At 42.9% G+C, this 15,895-nt stretch overlaps 2 protein-coding genes across 5 annotated transcripts; one reads left to right on the top strand and one right to left on the bottom strand.

Annotated features, from left to right (window-relative positions):
* The first annotated feature begins 20 nt into the window (after positions 1-20).
* Positions 21-4,573, top strand: spef1 (sperm flagellar 1). Of its 2 annotated transcripts, none has more exons than XM_035606540.2 (7): positions 21-284; positions 473-584; positions 1,819-1,966; positions 2,182-2,227; positions 3,307-3,382; positions 3,476-3,581; positions 4,045-4,573. In XM_035606540.2, the coding sequence occupies exons 1-7, from the start codon at positions 176-178 to the stop codon at positions 4,156-4,158; spliced, it is 711 nt and encodes a 236-aa protein (XP_035462433.1). In that variant the 5' UTR covers positions 21-175; the 3' UTR covers positions 4,159-4,573. The 2 variants fall into 2 exon arrangements, with proteins under 2 accessions (XP_035462433.1, XP_035462432.1); XM_035606539.2 differs by having other exon boundaries at positions 419-584.
* Positions 4,574-8,083: 3,510 nt separating this feature from the next.
* On the bottom strand, positions 8,084-15,102 carry erlin1 (ER lipid raft associated 1). 3 transcript variants are annotated; one of them, XM_035605561.2, is made up of 12 exons: positions 14,996-15,102; positions 13,668-13,796; positions 13,227-13,308; positions 12,630-12,676; positions 12,463-12,524; positions 12,222-12,347; positions 12,016-12,089; positions 11,437-11,495; positions 11,201-11,292; positions 10,972-11,061; positions 10,796-10,875; positions 8,084-10,697 (listed from the first exon to the last, which is right to left on the bottom strand). In XM_035605561.2, the coding sequence occupies exons 2-12, from the start codon at positions 13,778-13,780 to the stop codon at positions 10,524-10,526; spliced, it is 999 nt and encodes a 332-aa protein (XP_035461454.1). In that variant the 5' UTR covers positions 13,781-13,796; positions 14,996-15,102; the 3' UTR covers positions 8,084-10,523. The 3 variants fall into 3 exon arrangements, with proteins under 3 accessions (XP_035461454.1, XP_035461455.1, XP_035461453.1); XM_035605562.2 differs by having other exon boundaries at positions 15,046-15,066; XM_035605560.2 differs by having other exon boundaries at positions 14,916-15,050.
* Between the last annotated feature and the right edge of the window lie 793 nt (positions 15,103-15,895).

The following is a 15,895-nucleotide window of genomic DNA, read 5'->3' as shown; positions in this document are numbered from 1 at the left end:
ATTTCTCTCCGTCAACAACGCCATGATTCGTGTTGCCATGGTGAATCGGCGGTCGCCTGGCGACGCCCGAAAACAACCTGTCGTCCGGGCGACGCTAGCGAGCTGGCTCAGTTGGGATCCTCTCCGTCTTTCTTTCTTTTAAACTTCTCCCGAACTTGATGTCGCGTCGAGAACAATGAGCCGAGAGCTGAACGAAGAGGAGCTGCAGGAGCTGTACGCCTGGATAGACAAAGTGCCTCTGTCCCGGCCGAAGAGGAACATCACGAGGGACTTCAGCGACGGAGGTACAGTCGAGTCGTGGACTGAGCAGTTGGCGGGGAGTTGGTACCCAGAGAGGCGGCGGGCGGGGCTCGCCTCAACGTGTCCCGTCCTGTCGGCTCACACAATAAATACATCTGGTGGCACGTGTTTTTATCAGCTCGACTGTCTGCCTGTTTTCACCTCGTCCCCTCTTCCGCCGACCCGTCCGCAGTGATGGCTGCCGAGGTGGCGAAGCACTTCTTCCCGAAGCTGGTGGACCTGCACAACTACATCCCTGCGAACTCCACAGCGCAGAAGCTCAGCAACTGGAACCTCCTCAACAGGCAAGACAGCAGTCCGTCGTCTCCCACCGGCGTGGCGAAGTGTTCCTGGTAACCTGCCCTGTGGGGCCCCCTCTTTAATGTGGAGGCTGCCCCATACACAGGCGGTGGATGACAAATGAGGCAAACAGGACTAGTTATTAACCTATCAGATATGTTGTAACACGAGGAGTTAGAATTATAATAAGAACAAGAATATATATGATATTCATATGGCGCTTTTCAATCAACTCAAAGTGCCTTAATTGATGGCCTTTGCTGTACATTACAGATGTGTGTACAAGTACATTATACTGTAGTTTACAAAAAAAAAATAGGCCATGCCTCTCTGGTGTTTCTATTTAGCAGTGAGTGTATTTGGAGAGTTGCTTTCCACACTCTTGTGAACCGAATGCTTGTTGATGACTGAGTAACTGTCGAGTGTCGCACAGTTTGAACGTTCATTCCAACTCTTGATGATTGCTCATTGGAATCCTATCACTCAATCCCCGTCGATGCAATGATGAAAGGATCAGAGGCGCGTACGCACACACACACGCACACACACACACACACACACACACACTCACACACACACTCCTGCGATCTGTCTTCTCATCGCATATAACAGTTAGTGAATCCTCTCAGAATCCCATCTTTGGAATTACAGCCGACACAGAGGTGAGACACATATGTACAGAGACTGTGATGGACTTTGCATTTGGCATGTTGAACTGCATCCAGATAAAGTCTAAACTCTAGACCTGGACTCCGCATCCCTCCTTTGTCTGCCCTCTCACCTGGGCACACATTTAGTTGTGGGGATATGAAGTGATTGGGTCACACAGTCCCTACTAGAGAAATGTGACCCATCATCTGACTTTGACAATATATCCACATGTCCCCAGAGCCCTTTTACACTCAAACACATTCAACATGAAGTTACACAAATGATAGACTGCTTTGCTTGAGGGTTTTGCTTTACGGTAAAAACAGTTTTGCTGAGCACCCAACATTCGCCCCTGCATCTGGCTGTGAGAACCAGTCCAACACTCACCCACTCCCCCCTCTCCTTGACCACTGACCACTGGCACATGGCCAGTTACAGATTGATGGGACTTTACCGTAAACATAATCGGCCCCTATGGTGTTTATCATTGGGATGCTTCATCATTTAAAACCAGATTCAATCTGAAGTTCCTTTAGTAACTATTATTTTCCTTAAATTAAGAACATCTGGGTTTCTTTCTGTGGACAGGAAGGTGTTTTCCAAGATGAACTTCCATGTGCCTGAAGAAACAGTGAAGAGGATCGTACTGAGCGCTGCGGGAGTGATAGAGCCTGTACTGAGCACCCTGAGGGAGAAGATAGACAAGAAACTAGAGCACACCACCGACAATATACTGGTGTGTACTATACTGTGTTTTGCCTTGGAGACATACATGCTATGAGTCACCTTTTGTTTGTTTGCTTGTTTGAATGCTAATTACAAAAAAATAAGTAATCACAGAGGTCCTCCTTCTTCCCCGTGAATCATAAAGCTCACCTCAGTATATGTGAGCAAAGCATTGTGGTTAGAAGAATAACCACATTTTGAACCAACTGTTTCTTTTAAACTCAGGATTTGGAATACTTTGACACCAGGAACCACGAGCAACCTCATGCAGGTAGAGTTGGTGCATTTACACAAAACATAAAACGCCCTTTGCATTTTAATCCAAAAACATAATCCACAAATGACTTATAATATTGTCTCTAACTGTGTACATCACTCACAGACAACAGTGATAAAGGGTTAATTAGAAGTGACAACGTTTTAGTAAATCAGTAAAACCAACTGGATCAACTGACACTGTTGGAATGCACAAAATATGATGACTGTGATATGTCTTATCCATGTTATATCCATTTGTGGAATGTATTGGCTGACTCAGTCAGTCTGCAATCCTCATTGAAGCTGCACAGTCCAAAATGTTCCTTTATTTTTAGCACAGGGCGGGAAGTGGGTATAATTTTAGACGTTTTTAAATGGTACCCTATCTACTGGTCATCTGACAAACACAAAATCAGCATATTCGAGAAACACTGTCTTGTCTTTTTTGTGCGTGTGTCTAAGAAATAATATTTTTCCAAAATCCTTCTCTCCTTCCTGCTTTCTCTTGTCTGTCCTGATATGGTCAATGCCATGTGCCCTCTAACAACTCTCAGTCAACCATAATCTGCCCCAGAGATAGCGGCGACCACACAGACACAAACGTACCTTTAACAACATCACAAAGGACTGATTAGAGAATGCCACGACCTTTAGGGAGTGAATCTGTGCCGGGTTCCTATTCCGCTTCCCACACCTAATCTGTCCCTGAAACTACCCTGCAAAGCTGACCTCAGGCCAACACCTCCTCCCTCTGCTCTTTCCTCCTCCGTCTGCACTCCATCCAATATCAGACGTACAGCTTGGCTCCTCATATCAGCTCCTAACATCACCAGATGGCCTTTATCGCCGGCCTGAGCTCAGCACTGCTCAACTTGAAGGCCTTCGCATTTTTATCCTTCTCCAACTTATAATTTTGCTTCCCCGTGCCTCCCCTTTGCTCATGGCCATTACCACATGTCCTATCCTCCTATCCGTGCCCTAGTTGTGTCCATAAGATGAATTGGATGAATCCCTGCAGGTTTCCAATGATAGATGAGTTTTCTTTCACATAACAGTTTAGGAAATGTTATACTTTTGTTTTTCCGTCTGTAGAAATTCATCAGACCGAAGTGGCTCAGTTGAGAGGAGGGGATATGAAAAAAGATGACAAGAGAAGACAAAGAAACTGGTATGAAAGAATGTTCCTTTTAATTTGAATTGAATCAATCAATAGCAGTGCATATAAAAGCAAATATATGTCTTGCTTTTGTTTGTATTTAAGTAAACCAGAGCACACAGTGGAGTTTTACACAGACATGGACCCAACTTTACGAATAATCCTGCAAGAAAAAGAGCAAGCGGTCATGGGTTTGCAGGAGACTGTGGAGGTACACACACACACACACACACACACACACACACACACACACACACACACACTAACACAAATTGCAGGAAACTGACTGCTGACTAGTAGAACATCTGCAAACAAAATCATCTTCCCTTTTGATGCTCAGCAAGGGAAGATGTGTGTGTGTGTGTGTGTGTGTGTGTGTGTGTGTGTGTGTGCCTGTGTGTGTGTGTGTATGTGTGTGTGTGTCATAAGCTGTGTCATCGGTGGTCAATGAGTCAGCTTCTGCTCAGCGGATATACAATCTTTTTTTGGTTTTCCCATCTGTGGCCACATCTGCACATTCAGAAAAAGGCAAATAATGACACTACTTTGCAACACCTCAACTTTCTGGCCTTACCACATCCTTTTGCGTTCTGTGTGTGTGTGTGTGTGTGTGTGTGTGTGTGTGTGTGTGTGTGTGTGTGTGTGTGTGTGTGTGTGTGTGTGTGTGTGTGCAGATCTTGCAGATGAAAGTGAGCAGGTTAGAGCATCTGGTTCACTTAAAGGACATGCGTATTGATGAGCTGACCCGGCACCTGGAGACGTACAAAACCAAAGGCAATCCACGCTGAAGAAGATTTAACCTTGTAACATAAACTGTTTGGGGGAAAAAAAAGTCAAGACAATGATTATTTGTCCTATTAGATACAACGTTGAATGTATTAAAACTATTGAAATGCATCAGATTACTCTTTTCTAAGTAGTGTCTTCTAATAACAGCTGTTTTTGCTTTAATAGAAATATTTTGTACATCTCTAAATGTTGCTGAGTCCTTGTGCTTGATGTTCAGATGAATGAGGTTCTGCTGCGAATGATTTATTAGCCTGTTTATGAAACATCTTATGAGGGGTTGCTTCGGTGTGAGGCGTGCGTAGCATGTGTTTGTCACGGTGGATCATAACATGTCTACAGTCTTCTTTGACTTCTTTGCCTTCACCCAGCCTATGACGTCCGCTTACCGAGTGCTCAATAAATCAACTAACTTCTCCAATTTTCCAAATTGTCTTCTTTTAAATATGAGCAGAGTGTAACGAATGAGATGTGAGGCAAAATAACATGCGCATTAGGTTCGTAGGTTCTGACTCGCACTTCCTTCCCAGTCTGAAATGACATCAGTCATTTTCCGTCAATCTCTTGTTCCTGTTTAAGTGTAAAGACTGGTCACAAATTTATAAAAAGAATTAATTAATGATTTCAGTTCGCAGAATTAATATGTGAGGAAGCTGACAAACGACACTATATAGTGAACCATTGCTCACACAGATCACACCCCGCGTTGGTTATGCCGGTTAGGCTAGTTACTCTGTGTTATCACATTACCATTAAGTCCTGGGGGGTAGTGTGTGTGTCTGTCAATGTTGTCTCTGATCTCGCCCCGTCTGTGAGTGTAGAACAACAGGAGATAGACGTCCTGCTGAGCTGCATCAGCAGCAGCTGATCTCCTCCAGCCGCCTGCTGCTGTGACTGAAGTCTGTTGTATTGACCACCGTCATATGACCTACACCATCCTCAAGCTAGACACTGCAACACAACAGATACAAATCTGACATTCTTTTAATATCAATCATTCATATTTATGCTGGTAGTAGACTTACCTATTTGCAACTTAGAAAGTTATTTGTTTGACAGACGCAGTCAACAAGGTTTCCCAAATTGCAGTAAAAATGTGGAAAAACTACAATGACTCTATATTGAGATTGCATAGACATATTGAAGTTGAATAGATAACTCAAGTGTTGCACAGTTTATGGATAATTATGCCTGAGTGAATTATAGTGCAGTTTGTGAGAATTCTGGTGCCTGTGGTCAACTGGGGGCTGGGAGACTGTCTGTCCTTCAGATGGACGGGACTGGTTTCCCATTAGAGATGATTTAGCTACTGTATCATTCCTAATAGTCATTATAATCAAAATCCAGCTGGAGTTTAGGCCAATGAGCTTGTGCATGTTGGTGTAAAAATAAAGGAAGCAGATCTGCCCTGCAGTTGGTTGCTTAGATACAGAATATACTACGAGAGAAACAGCAATGGTGAAAAGAAAATGTAGGGATTCATTTACTCGGACCGACGAAGAGTTGAAACTGTTGCTGACAGTAAGCGTCGGCAACATTTGACTTCACGGCTGTCAGGCGAGTCGTGACTGATATGAACCAACCCGGAAGGATATGTGGGTGACTGCGTCATTGTTGAAAACCCTTACTTCCTGCCAGTCCCAGGAAGGCAGGCCTCTCACTCAACCTTTGGGCCAAACCTGAGCTGATAAGAACCCTGGACTGAGGCCTACTCAGCCTCTTCGTGTGATGATGCAGTATGTGAACTTTGATGCTGCGTCAAGTTGTTTCCTGAAGTTCACTGTGCGATGCATTGTTTGACTATTTAAATCAACTATTGTTGAAAACCATTGGAAAAGAAAAGAAGCTGTCAAACCTCTCTACCCTGGTCCTGATGCTTTAACTGTGTGGCAATGCAGGAGCACTTTAAATACCAGCTACTGAGAAAGCTAATTTTCAAAAGTCGTCGTTTCCAAACAGTTCCGGGCCGTCCATACTAAAACGCCGCCCAGGAGGAAGGCAGGCTTAAAAGTAGCAACAGTGATGTGGTTTAAAACTAAAACTTAGCAAAGATGTAGCATTAAGTTAACCCCAGTGACATCATTGGGTTTATTTGCCTTGAAAAAAAAACCTCATTCAGGGCCTCAGGAGTCTGTGTTTTCACAAGCTGAGCTGTACTCTTCATGATGAGTAAACTGACCTTTATGTGTCAAAGTGAGGGTCAGGGTTGGGGTTACAAAATGAATGGAGGTGATCACCACAAAGACATTCAGGGGCTCACACAGCCCTTTGAGAAACAGCAACGGCAAAGCTCTTTATACGAGCGTACGTATTTACACAGACAAAAAAAACACACACTCACAGAACAGGAATGTGAGAAAAAGCTGAGGAGCTATTGATGTTGCTGGTGAATCATATTCAGATTCCCACTGCTGCTTGCGGACTAGATTTACAGTCGTGCACTCGGAGATGAGCGACCACACCCTGTGAGTCTCTGGCAGGAGTCAGGATCTGGTGATTCAAAGTCGGGGACGAGAGGAAGGAAAGAGAACTGCTGGCTCAACCAGAGAGCAGCAGACATGACCTTGAACTGACTTCCTGAGGGGTGGGGAAGGGGGGGGGGGGGGTTAAACCCGCTGACTTTGTACCCCAGATATACAAAATCAGACCGCCCATTTAAATAAGCACTCAGCATTAGACATCCACAGAAAGAAGGGAGAAACACTTTTCAGTTATGAAAACAAGATGAGGACAGACTCACAAACGTGCTTTACGATCACACTTCTCACAAATATTAACATGAGGAAGAACCAGATTCTGGGGTCAGACTAAGACTAAACACCCGCCCGCCCCCCCCCAGAGAGCAAAGACTGATAGTTTGGCTGTGAAAGGACGCCCGAGAGACCTCCGCCAAAAATGGCTTGAGAGTCCATAAGAGGAAGCGATCCCTCATCTGGTCATTCAGGCAGTGGTGGTCACATGCTCTCTCACACTCTTTGAACGCGTCCGGGACGGCCTTCAGTGAACAGCTGACCGGCCTTACTGGGCGCAGGACTTGAGGTTTAGACAGTCAGTACCTTGGGACAGCCAATTTACGAAACCAACTGACAAGCGCATGTGAACGTGGTGTTTACAACACGTGATGTGGGTCAGAACAACAGCCGCTGTGTGATAGACTGTGTGTATGTTTTATTCAGTGTCCACTGAGTCATCCTCACGCTGCCAGAACCACCGAGCCAGTGGAATGAATGACTGGCCAACACATTACCATTGTATGATTTCTCTTCTTCTTTTTTTTTAGGTAAAAATATAATAAAAAATAGTCGGGTGTAAATTATAGTGATTTTGTTCGGGCTTAAATAAGGGGTCAATACAATTCTGAGCTTGTGAGGTGATGTTCAGAAATAATCTCCTAAGAATTACTTCTCCCTAAGAATTGTTTGTGTAGAAAACAAATTATATCAACAATACTTCTCGGTCAAAAGCAGGGCCACAATCCAAACGTTAAGCCTCAGTACGTGTGCTGAGGCTTAACGTGTTACACACAGTATGGAAACTTTGACGGGTTTGAGTGTCACCTAGTTATAGTCTTTAAGTCTTTACCCTGGTATTAACTTCGTCAATCTTGCCTGTGTGTAAACTTTCAGTTTTCAAAATTCAAAAAACTTGTTGTTCTCAAGCCGTTTTATTTCTTCATGGCTTTTCATTTCTCTGAACTTTCATTTTTCACGCTTTAAAAATCTTATTGACCCTCATTTGATCTTTATTCTTTCCTTTTGCTATGCGGCTTTGTCTTTCTTTGTCTTTCAATCACCACCTGGCAAAAGTCTGTTCTTGAGCAACTGAATCAGGGTGTTGAGTGTTGGACGTGGTGTTAGCTCTCCTCCTGTCGGCATCCGACTGTACTACACATCGTCTGTGCACAAATGGTCAGGGGGAGAAGAAAGGTACCAAAATAGGTGTTTTATTGTAGAACATTGTCAAAACTTGAAAACATTTTATCATCATATAAACCTTTTTTAAAACAAAGAGACAATGTTTGGATTTCACAGATTGTACAAAATATTGACAGAGAAAAAAAGAAATTTAATCTTCAATGGAAATTCATACCCTTATACTGCAGCTTAATTGAACCCACCACCGAAGCAACAAATGCAGAGTGCAGCCTTTAAATTCCAACCCAGGTCAATTAACATCACAGCATCCTCCGAACAACGAATAGTGTCCGCTGCTAGTTCTGTGTCTTTCTCCGAGAGAGTCTGTGATGAGGCTTCATGGTACAATATGTACGTCCAAGTGCACAGACAACTTCAAGTGGAGCCTCTTGGTTTATAATAATTACTGAATCCTTCAGTCTGGGGTAAACCATTGTTATTTAAGGCTTGAATTCTGAATAGTTTAAGTCTTTCCATGTTTCTGATACACCGAGCAGAAGAAAATCCAAAAAGCTTTAACGCGATAAGAACTAGCACCACTTTGCATCTGGTTTAAGCCCGAGCATTAACAACATTCATCCATAGATGACAATAGTCTCACTAAGTGTAACACTATCATTATTATTAGGAGTTGCATGTTTTCCCATTAATATCATTTAAATGATACTGTTTAGTAACGATTGAAAAGTTTTGCAGAACATCAATTCTTGACTTAAACACAAATGTAAACATTGACGGTGGAAGGGCGGCTTTCTTCGTATTATTTCAATCTCACGGACAACTTTTGTAAATAGATGGTGCAGTAAAATGGTGGCTTGCGATGACAATGTCACCTTAAATATTTGCAAGAGACACGTTTTGACTTTAGTCGAAAGTGTTGGGTGTTTTTTTTTCAATACAACCGATCACAAGCTTGGGTCATCCTCAAATCAAATGATTCTTACAACAGAGCGACTTCATAATTCAAGCTCTTTCTCTGACATGTTCTTACAGTGTCGATTCTGAATTTAAGGGTGTACGCTTCGAGAAGCTCTTTTATTGAAAAAAAGGTCAATTTCCTGAGAATTTACATTTAGCCACGTCACAATTATCTGAGAGCTAGCAGACAAATGCAGGCACTACTAGTCATCTGAATAAAGCCTATACGCATGCATAGCCCGGTAGTAAAAAAACAGATGGAGGGAAGAACGATTCACAGACTTCGAGGAAGACAAATCACGACTTCTTCCAGTGTACAGCCCTCTTGAATACAATCGATCTAATGCTGCGCACCGAAATGAATTAACTGTGAACTATTCATCACCTTGAATTAGTTTTTACCAGAGAAAATCTAGTTTTCAGCAGCAGAAAAAATGTTTTCTCTCAGTTGGCTTCACAGTAAATACCTCATCACATCTTAGTGCAGCTTCTCAAGTCTTTCTGTAGTGGCTTCACTCTCGAACAACACTCACCACAACCAATCTGACACGACGGTTTATTAACTAACCTATGACCACATGCAGACTGCCCTTCCACTGTAAAGACTTGAGGATCTATAGAATATTATCTTCTTTCTAAGTTATGCAGGCTCAGGTGAAAACTTAACAAAGTCAGGCCACTCGGTTGTAGAACATTATCATTTAAAAAATAACTTTTACAAATCAGTTTTCATTTCTGTACAATTTCAGTCAATGGGAAATTTAGGTGGGCTTCATGTAGTGAACGCTGCAAGATCTTCTTTTTTTTTTTAATGCTTGTACAACTGTATCAAAACCGTCACAACCACCTTTAAATCACCCTCCGGTAACACTGGATATCATGTGTGATTAAAACAACTGACCCGTGTTGAGAGAGAAGAGCCAACTCGTGTCAGAGACGACCTGCACACACTTTACACAAACCTTCATGCTTTTAATTAGTGTCCTGTCAGATTCCAGTTCAGCTAAAGCGGAAATTAATTCTTAAAAAAAAAAAAAAAATTAGAATTCAATTTCGTTTTTAGTAACAAATTGCTCCTCTTGCATACAAACAAACAAACAAACGAACTAAATTAATGCAGATCAAAAAGCAAAGCTCAGCACTGCAATGATTGCAAGCACACGTAGCTTAGGGCGACTTGCCGTCGCCTTCCCAGGCATAAGCATTAATTATGCTTTCGACTTTTTTTTTTAACTATGGCATCATTCTCATTCCTGAAACTTGTCTTTTCCCCAAAGAGTGGAGGAGGTGAAGAGGTACTTTCGCTTTTATCTTGCCCTTTCTACCTCTCACTTCTGCTCGTCTTTCCAATTGCACCCCCCTCCCCCCACCCACCCCCTCTCCTCACCATTTAGATTTAAGACTGAAGTTTGTTGTTCACCAAACTAGCTGCAAAGCCATCCCACGTATCACCTTCAGATCAGTGCTCGCCACCCCACAGGCAGAACAAGTCTTCATCAGGTTCCCCGGTCCTGTGCAGAGGTGCGGCTGTGGAGTCACTGGCCTTCTGGTTTCCCTTTAAACCAGTCTGGTTCAGCGTTGGGCAGCTTAGGTGGACTGTTGGTTCCCTCCACAAACATGTTTGGGATGTCCTGGCCAAAGTAGATCTTACTGTTAGCAGCTATGGCCTGGTACTTCATCAGCTCCAGGTACTCTGTTGTTAACTTCACCTGTCAAGATTTGACACAAAGACAGAGAGTGTGTAAGGATTAAATGTTGTTGTGTGTGTTTGTATGTGATACTGTGTCAACACAATTTTGTTTTTAACCTTGTTTGCTTCAGCAGACTTAGCAGCGGTGTAAAACTCGGCATCAGCCTTTGCCCGCTCCCTGGCCAGGTAAGCAGAATCTGAAGCAAAGAGAGTTGAATGAGAAACATACTAATCAGAAGAAGGCATCACATACAGGAAGGAACACACTGATAGATAATATAATTTAGGCCAACCTTCGATTTCAGAGATCTTCTTCTCCGTCTCTTTCTCCATCACCTTCTGCTGGAAATGGATCTGGGCGACCTGAGCCATTTTTTGAGCCTCTGTAGGTAAGAAATCTGTGAGCTTTAACAACTGTGCAGGAGGTAGAGGTCAACTGTACAGGACGACAGTACGATTACACACAAGAGTGCGGGAGAGAGGGAACCCGCTAAAAGTGTAATAATAAGACACCACATTTACCAATAATGGCCTTCTTCCTTTCAGTCTCTGCTTCCTTTTCCACCACTTTCTGAGTCTGAGCTGTTATTAGCAGACGAGTCTTTTCTGCTTCCCTGCGCACACACACACAAATTAATTATTGCAAATATTTTCCTTTCTGTGTGGTCTCAGACGATCTAAGTGGGTGGGTAAAAGGGAAAAGGAATTTGAAACGTGCACCGAGGCTGTGCTTGTGAGCACAAGATCTACAAACTCACATGAGTTCAAAGTTCCTCCGGATAGACTCTGGGATCTTTGGCTTGGTAACACGGACTGCCTTCGTCGCGATGTCGAAACAATGCAGAGGAACAGAGAGAAAAACACAAGATGGGCCTTTTCTCACAATCTATCTGCCAAACATTTTCTCACAGAGCAGATGACTGGTTATCAGGCTCGAAAAGAAATTAGAACACTGCATCTTTGTAACCGGCATGTACCCTGGCATTTTTGGGAAGGTACAACTGTTTTCAACAGCCTTTGCAAACACACCAAAATGTATTTTGTACCCACTATATTGTAGCCATGAGCAATACATATTCTTCTAGCTCTCACTGCGCCCTGAATCCCAATCCTTCAATTCGCTTAGGCTACATCCACACTACGACGTTTTAGTTGCAGTGCCCGGTGCAGATGAATGGTCCCGTTTTTCCTTTTTGAGGTGTATTAGAATGGTTGGAGATTACTTCTGATACGCTCGTGTGGACGGGAATCGTTTCAGTTTCATAAACGAAAACGTGACTGTACAGATTTGGTCTATGCTCTTCTAGTGCTCACGTTTTCTGTGTATGTTTAAATACCTGTATTGTAAGTCCTGGTGCCATACAGTTAAGATCTTTCTGCAACGCAGTCTTCAGGTTCTCATCTATAATGTCTGCAAGACAAAAAAACAAACAGCGGCCGATTGAATACACGACATCCAGTGTATCACAATTCTTGAATGTCAACAATGAGCAAGCAGCACAAGGAAACAGTACGATCTGTTTAATCACCAAAGTGCCCTCACCAAACAGCTCGATGTAGACCTCCTGTAGCGTGTGCACACTGCAGAACTGGTTGAGCTCATGGTGGATCTTGTTGAAAATGAGAGTTTTGTCATAATCAGCGGTGTAGTTCCTCACAATTTCCACCACTGCACAGAAAAGAACAGAAGCGACACGTATTGTAAAGCGGAGAGAAGTCGGCGGAGTTCAACAGTCAACCAAATGAGGAACTTCTGCAATAAGGGAAATGGGAAGATTTTGAACCTGCTAAAGGGACCAGCATGTTGACAACTTCTATTCTGTCGAAATAGATCATCACCCCTCCGCTGTGAAGAAAAAAACTTATCTGTCAAATACATCATCATTTTCATGAAAGGACAGATTTTCTTTTTTTTTTTTTTTTACAGCTGCATTGATAAGCTCCCGCTTACCTGGTTCCACAAGGCACATTCTTGATCTCATCCGTTTGGAGAGTAGTCTGGAAGAAAAATGAAAAGATTAAGAGTAGGATGTTTAAGTGATCTTGTGTCTATGATACATACATCGCACATTGACTTCAGCTTCAATGTAGACTGTGCAATTTTTACGCTTGATTTTGGAAATGGTAGTTTGAAAAATAATCCTAAATTGACTTTTTTCCTCAGGTGAAGTTTTGTCAGTAACATTATCCCTGAAAACACAAGAGGTGAATATCATTTTACACACTCTACTTATCTGTTGTTATAACCCCCTAAATGTTATTTATTTATTAAAAGAAATGCTATTTTATTGAATATTTTTTGTCATAGAAAACACAAAACATTTTAAGTCACACTCTTTTACATTCTGTACTAAGCGTATTTAGTAGCACAACAACTGGTGCATAAACGTGTTGTAAAATAAAGCCCGTGCGGTGCAAACACGGTCGAGTGGCAAATGTTTGCATGCAGCAGCTGACTTATTTATAGAGGATCCCCTTCTGGTTTTCATGTCCAGCACAGTACGGTGTTGACTCTCACTTTCCTTTCAGGGCTGAAAGGGATGTTTACCTGCACTGATCTGAAGGTGGTAATGAAAGGCAGCATAATGTGATATCCAGGACCATTGGGAGAAGTCAGCAGCGCCCCACCCCTGAAACAGATAGAAACAAATGATTGGGTCTGACTTCTCAATAATATAACTGGGTATAACTGTAATTTAATAGGGTGTAGTTATGTTTCCGTTGAATAATGTTGCATTATAGTACAGGGTGTTCAGTACAGTTAAATATTTATGTTGCTGATCAGTCAGTGTTAAATTTGAATAATTTGTACAGATGTGTAAATGTCTTTGGACAGCTTTGAAGCATCTACGCCTCAGTTATAATATTTCCATATCCAGTTTCAATTTATATGAACCATTAACTGGGCGTTGGGATAATACAAATAAGAATGTTCACACAGTATAAATGGGTTATTGTCGTCTTTGTCGCCAATTCAGTTCCGTGATACCTGTAGTACACTGCAAGGTGTCCTTCCTCTATCTTGTGAATGGAGGAGTGCAACAGGATGGCCGTCACTCCTGCTATTGCTGCGAATACTGCCCCTACATGCGGCATCGTCATCCTCACAAGCGCTCACCTACAGGCAGAGAAAGAAGAATAAACATTCCTGAAATATCTCTACATCATAATATACACACTGCACCAGCACGCCATAAAACCAGATCTTCATTGTAATAGTCAGCAGCATTACATTCAGTTACCTGTCTGTTGCGTGCACATGACTAAAGCTAATTTTGTCGACTGCAAGAGCCCTGAAATCAAATCCCACCCTCATGAAAGTTTTAACATTCAGCTACGAAAACTGTTCAGAGAGTAGTTGAACGCACTTCATGATCCCCTGTATGGTTCTGCAGGATGTAGGTTTGAATTATACCGAGATGTGTTTGTCATTTTTTTGTCTAAATTCAAATAACATTAATGACATTGTTTTGAGTAAAACCAAGTATTTTAAAAGCATATTAATGTGCATGGTTGGCAGAATCCAACTGCAGGCAAACATTTGTAACGAAAACCTTTGTTTTACAGTCAAGACATCTCTAGCTCCTCACTACATTTTCGTTGATAAAGCAAGGTTTGTTAATTGTCCAGAATACATATATATACACGTGTGTGTGTGTGTGTGTGTGTGTGTGTGTGACAAATTATTTAAGGCTTTGAGGCTAGTGTGTCATCATTTACAGGTGTGGTCGGGTCATAAGCGTCATTGAACGCAACCCATACTCTTTCAAAGTAGGAAGCAAAAACCTTGAAGATCATTGTAGATTAAAGTTAATGTTTCGCACCTAAAGTGACAGCTTCAACATTATTCACGACCAGAATAAATACCATGTAGTCGCTTATGTCAATCTGCTTCGATTAGACACTGCTCTTCGCAAGCAGCCTAACCCTACAGCAGCTAACGCCAACACTACGAGCTTGCAGAAGGACTTGTAAGGAGACAGTCCCCTGCGGTTCGTTACTCCGTCAGCACGAAGAAGCCCCACATGCACAATGTGACCATCACACCGCGGGCCTGACTTCACTCGGTTCGGCGACAACCAAAGCCTCGACAACGTTCGCCTGGTAACGTCAACCTAGCTAGCCCAGGGCTTAGCATGCTAGCTAGCCTCTCGTTATCGGGTGGGTCGGTGTGTTTCAGCGCTATGCTGACGTTAGCTAGTTAGGCTGGGGCGTACGGCAGGCAGGGACGACTCACCTCGCGCTGCGCTGAAATATGATAGTCAACGTGCGACCGTAAGAATAAATGGCAGGTTTATGATGAATAAAAAAAATCACCACACTGTCGAGCTGCCTCCCTCTGTGTTGGTGTTGGTGGTGTCACTCACCTCCCCTCACTCTGGCCCCGCCTCCAACAGGTTTCACTCCCGTTTTTACTTATGACATGATGCTGCTTTCAAGGGCAGTCGGAAATATTGCCGTTATTATTCAGTCCCACTATTTGTTTAGTATAATCGAATGGATAATGGCATCCATTCATTTGGCATCGTGGAATAAAATGATACACATTTGCAAATATGTATGATAATAATAATTATTACATGATGATAAACGTCAAAAGTAAGGCAGACTGCCACGTGCAGTGCCTCATTTGGATGTGTCTGAAGCTTGACTTCCCTACGTTTCTCCTACAAATGGGCCTTGAGCTTGTTTGGAGGTTCTAGCAGGGAGCGCAGCTACTGGTATACCGATGAATGGTCGTCCTCCGGGGGGGACGTCGTCCTCTTCCACCGAGCGCGGGGCTTCGGGAGGGACACACATGGAGTGGTGAGGGAGGAAGGGGACACCCGCCTAGCCAGATCAGCCGAATCAACCCTAGCGATCAATGGGGTGACAGATGTCGCAGCCAGATCGCCCTCACATCCGGTTAGAAATGTGTGGGCTGAGCAAATATATAGCGAGGATAAAAGCAACCTCTTACTATCAGGGTGTTGCATTTATAGAAATGTTTTTAAAGCGTATAACACACCTGGTTTGTTTGAACAGCGAAAAAGAGGCTTCTATAGCAGGCTAACAATCTCCCCTAAAGCGATTCGTTGTTGGTTTCTCTTCACGTTTAGCAACATTATGTTAATTACACGCGTTTCTATTGGTCAGATGCCGACAAACCACAGTCGTCACGTTTCGCTCTACTTCTTGCTATTAAAATAAAACATTAAAAGCACTGACTTACTTACG

The sequence above is a fragment of the Scophthalmus maximus genome, chromosome 10 (genome assembly GCF_022379125.1).
Source record: "Scophthalmus maximus strain ysfricsl-2021 chromosome 10, ASM2237912v1, whole genome shotgun sequence".
Lineage (NCBI taxonomy): Eukaryota > Metazoa > Chordata > Actinopteri > Pleuronectiformes > Scophthalmidae > Scophthalmus > Scophthalmus maximus.
The sequence above is the reverse complement of the archived record's forward strand: the minus strand, read 5'-3'. Positions and strand labels throughout refer to the sequence as shown.

Coding starts and splice junctions, on each gene's coding strand:
- spef1 (XM_035606539.2), top strand. CDS start 176: ATGAGCCGAGAGCTGAACGAAGAGGAGCTGCAGGAGCTGTACGCCTGG. Junction 1,967..2,181: donor ACACCACCGACAATATACTG/GTGTGTACTATA, acceptor TTTTAAACTCAG/GATTTGGAATACTTTGACAC. Junction 3,383..3,475: donor AAGAGAAGACAAAGAAACTG/GTATGAAAGAAT, acceptor TTTGTATTTAAG/TAAACCAGAGCACACAGTGG.
- erlin1 (XM_035605561.2), bottom strand. CDS start 13,780: ATGACGATGCCGCATGTAGGGGCAGTATTCGCAGCAATAGCAGGAGTG. Junction 12,090..12,221: donor GGTCTACATCGAGCTGTTTG/GTGAGGGCACTT, acceptor TTTGTCTTGCAG/ACATTATAGATGAGAACCTG. Junction 10,876..10,971: donor GAAGATCTCTGAAATCGAAG/GTTGGCCTAAAT, acceptor TCTTTGCTTCAG/ATTCTGCTTACCTGGCCAGG.